General features: G+C 42.0%; 1 protein-coding gene across 1 annotated transcript; it reads left to right on the top strand.

The window, feature by feature from the left end:
• The first annotated feature begins 1,078 nt into the window (after positions 1–1,078).
• Positions 1,079–2,746, top strand: LOC109891503 (potassium voltage-gated channel subfamily A member 10-like). The gene has a single exon (XM_020484067.1). The coding sequence runs from the start codon at positions 1,079–1,081 to the stop codon at positions 2,744–2,746; it is 1,668 nt and encodes a 555-aa protein (XP_020339656.1).
• Positions 2,747–3,762: the final 1,016 nt, after the last annotated feature.

Below are 3,762 nucleotides of genomic sequence, written 5' to 3'. Positions count from 1 at the left end.
CACCTTTATTTAACCAGGTAGGCTAGTTGAGAACAAGTTCTCAATTACAACTGCGATCTGGCCAAGATAAAGCAAAGCAGTGAGACACAAACAACAACACAGAGTGACACATGGAATAAACATACACAGTCAATAATACAATAGGAAAAAGTCTATATACAGTGTGTGCAAATGAGGTAGGATAAGGGAGGTAAGGAAATAAATAGGCCAAAGTGGCGAAATAATTACAATATAGCAGTTAAACACTGGAGTGATAGATGTGCAGAAGATGAGTGTGCAAGTAGAGATACTGGGGTGCAAAGGAGCAAAAATAAATAAATAAAATAAAATAATATTTACCTGGTTCTTGCAAACTTTCTGACCCCTAAGAAATGTGGAAACGATATGACCTCAAATTTCATCAAGATCAATGTGATCAAGTGCAGTTTTATAACCTGCTGCCAAAGCCTGCAGTGCCACTGTATCTGTAAGTGAGCCAAGAGTTTCTCTCTGCATGTGCAAGGCCCTAGGTGTCAAGTAGAGACAGCGGTCGCAATGTAAAAGCTTGTGTCAGGATATGTTTACCTGTCTAAACCTAACAAGTGGAAAGATAAATGTCCTAACACCACTCATCCATCCCAAGTTGCTTTACTGTAATGTTCGATTGATATGAAAAATAACCAAGACTATGTAAATGTACCATCCAGGCATAAATCTGACGGTCAAAATATATGTTGTGTTTTTGAGTTGTGAGTCATTTATGACTGAAGTGCGATGGAGAGCTGATCTCCTGTTTCAGTAGACTGAGCTGAGAGATGATGATATAGAGGGATGTCTTGTTTACGGTCACACACAAACAGAGCCAGAGGATGGAAACTAAGCAGACTTGTATTTAATTTTTTCAGATTACAAGGAGATGGCATCTTAAATCAGACCACCCTGTTGAATACACCTGTCTGAATGCTCTTCGGGAATAAGGAGACCGTGGCAGGATCATCAGGCTGGTTGTGGCGTCGCCCCAGTCCCATCTCACTGAGGAACAGAGGAGTGCCCCGAGAAACGCACAGTGATGGAGGTGCCACTGGTGAACTTTGAGAACATGGATGATATCGGCATCAACATGGGCGACCCCAGTGACTCGGGGTACCCCACTTCACCCACCTCAGAGGCGGTGCCTGATCAAAACCTAGTCACCAATCGTGTGACGTCACAAAATTCAGCACAGCACCGTGGGCACCAGATCAGGCCTGAGGGGTTTTCTCCCTCTACACCACCTACACTGACTGCTAAAGGACAACCTAGATGCAACAGTCTGCTGTCCAACTTCAAACTCCTGATGAACAGTGAGGGCTCGCCGATTGACAGCATCTTCAATCAGCTGGTTCAGGAGTGCCGTGACAACGAAGAAGACCTGTTTGGTGAGAAGCTGGAAGTGAAGGACGGGAATCAGAAAGTGGTCATCAATATTTCAGGCATGATGTTCGAGACACAACTCAAAACACTATCACAGTTTCCAGACACCCTGCTAGGAGACCCCGCGAAAAGGATGTACTACTTCGACCCCATGAAGAACGAGTACTTTTTCGACAGGAATCGTCCAAGCTTCGATGGGATCTTGTACTTCTATCAGTCTGGGGGCAAAATTCGAAGACCGGTCAACGTCCCCTTAGAGATTTTTGCAAAAGAGATTGTTTTCTACAAATTAGGAAAAGAAGCTATGGAACAGTTCCGTGAAATTGAGGGGTTCATAACAGAACCCGAGCCGCTGTTGCCCACCAACGAGGTCCATAAGCAGTTTTGGCTCCTTTTTGAGTATCCAGAGAGTTCCAGTGCAGCTCGGTCAGTGGCCCTGGTGTCTGTCTTTGTCATTGTCATCTCCATCTTCATTTTCTGCCTGGAAACTCTTCCAGAGTTCCGTGATGACGTAGACTTTATCACCACCTTTTCCCTGGGTCTCAATGGAACTCAGGAAGGACCTGCTTCAGTACAAAACAACTTATTTGCCTATTTCACAGACCCCTTTTTCATTGTGGAAACTATCTGCATAGTTTGGTTCTGCTTTGAGCTTGGTGTACGCTTTGTGGTCTGCCCGAGCAAAAGTGACTTCTTCCACAACATTATGAACACCATTGACATTGTCTCTATAATCCCCTATTTTGTAACCATGGTGACAGAGCTGTGGACCACGCCAGATACAGACATCAACTCCAGCCAGAACATGTCACTGGCCATCTTACGCATCATCCGTCTAGTGCGAGTCTTCCGAATCTTCAAGCTCTCGCGGCACTCCAAGGGGCTTCAGATCCTGGGCCAAACCCTGAAAGCTAGTATGAGGGAGCTGGGCCTGTTGATCTTCTTCCTCTTTATTGGAGTCATACTCTTCTCCAGTGCCATCTACTTTGCTGAGGTGGACGAGCCCCAAACACAGTTTGTCAGTATCCCTGACGGGTTCTGGTGGGCTGTGGTGACAATGACCACTGTGGGATACGGGGACATGTGTCCTACTACTCTGGGAGGCAAAATGGTGGGGACTCTTTGCGCCATTGCCGGCGTGTTGACCATCGCCTTACCCGTCCCTGTTATCGTCTCCAACTTTAACTATTTCTACCACCGGGAGACAGAGCAAGCAGAGAAACAAGTGATTGATGATGCGACAGAGGCGGCTCAGAAAGTATCTGACGCAAACAGATATGAGTATGGTAGTGCAACCTCTCCTAGCATGAGCAAAATCAATGGTAGAGTGCAGGATGACAGGAATGACATGTAATCTGTTTATTAACATAGAAGTTATTATAACCAAGGGCATGACAAACTAAGAAATCAAACACATCTAAACACTAAAATGCACTGATTTAATTTTTGTTTATGTATTTTATATTCCATTCATAGCAGCGTTTGTGCACATGGTATAGTATTCATCTCTCACCATATTCAAAATAAGAAGCTAATATTAGTTATCAGCCTGACTGATCTGCATGTGGATGTGTCAAAATGCAATTAAGATTATATATAAACAGTTACGGCAAAAAAACATTTACAGTTTGAACTGGACAGATCTTGAGTATATGTGGCATACAAATCCTGCAGTTGTATTTGGCATGGCATGATGATACCTTAGCATCAGGCAATTGTTGTTCATTAAATTGTTTTCATGAAAAATATAAATTACACTGTGAACTACATTTCATTTTCAAAGACATGAGCAAGAAAAATACCCATGGATCAGGGCTTATGTTACACCACATGTTCATGGTATACTTTCATGGCATACACCAGTAAGTGCAAAACATGCTGTCGGCAACTCTAGTTTTCGACACTATTATGCTGCGGTAGTTTTATCCCACTAGCATTCTAATAACGCAGTAGTTTTATCACACAATCTATGTAGACACTAACTAGACCCTTTAGGGCAGCACTTCATAATGACACCTAGTAATGAAGCATTTATAATGGATTAGTCAATATTTTATGCATGTATTATTTCAAATGTTAGTAAGCTAGTTATTAACAACTTAATAAACAACTTTTAAAAGTATTTTTTAGAATGATTCATTAGATCATTAATCATATGTTTAATATAGGTACTAATCATTAGTTAAGTCTTTTTATATGGCCTAATGTAAAGTGAGTGTTATAACATTAGACAATATTAAAAGTGAGTACTGCTGGAATGGTAGCTCCTTAAAGGGGCAATCAGCAGTTGGTACATCCATTTTCGGACTTAGAAATTAATGATATGTACCCATTGATTCTTGAAAAATATCATCTATAAATTCCTCATGA

Source organism: Oncorhynchus kisutch, linkage group LG5 (genome assembly GCF_002021735.2).
Source record: "Oncorhynchus kisutch isolate 150728-3 linkage group LG5, Okis_V2, whole genome shotgun sequence".
In the NCBI taxonomy this organism is placed as follows: Eukaryota; Metazoa; Chordata; class Actinopteri; order Salmoniformes; family Salmonidae; genus Oncorhynchus; species Oncorhynchus kisutch.
This window is presented reverse-complemented; position numbering and strand designations above follow the sequence as displayed.

Excerpts from the sequence above, each read along its gene's own strand:
- LOC109891503 (XM_020484067.1), top strand. The coding sequence starts at position 1,079 with ATGGATGATATCGGCATCAACATGGGCGACCCCAGTGACTCGGGGTAC.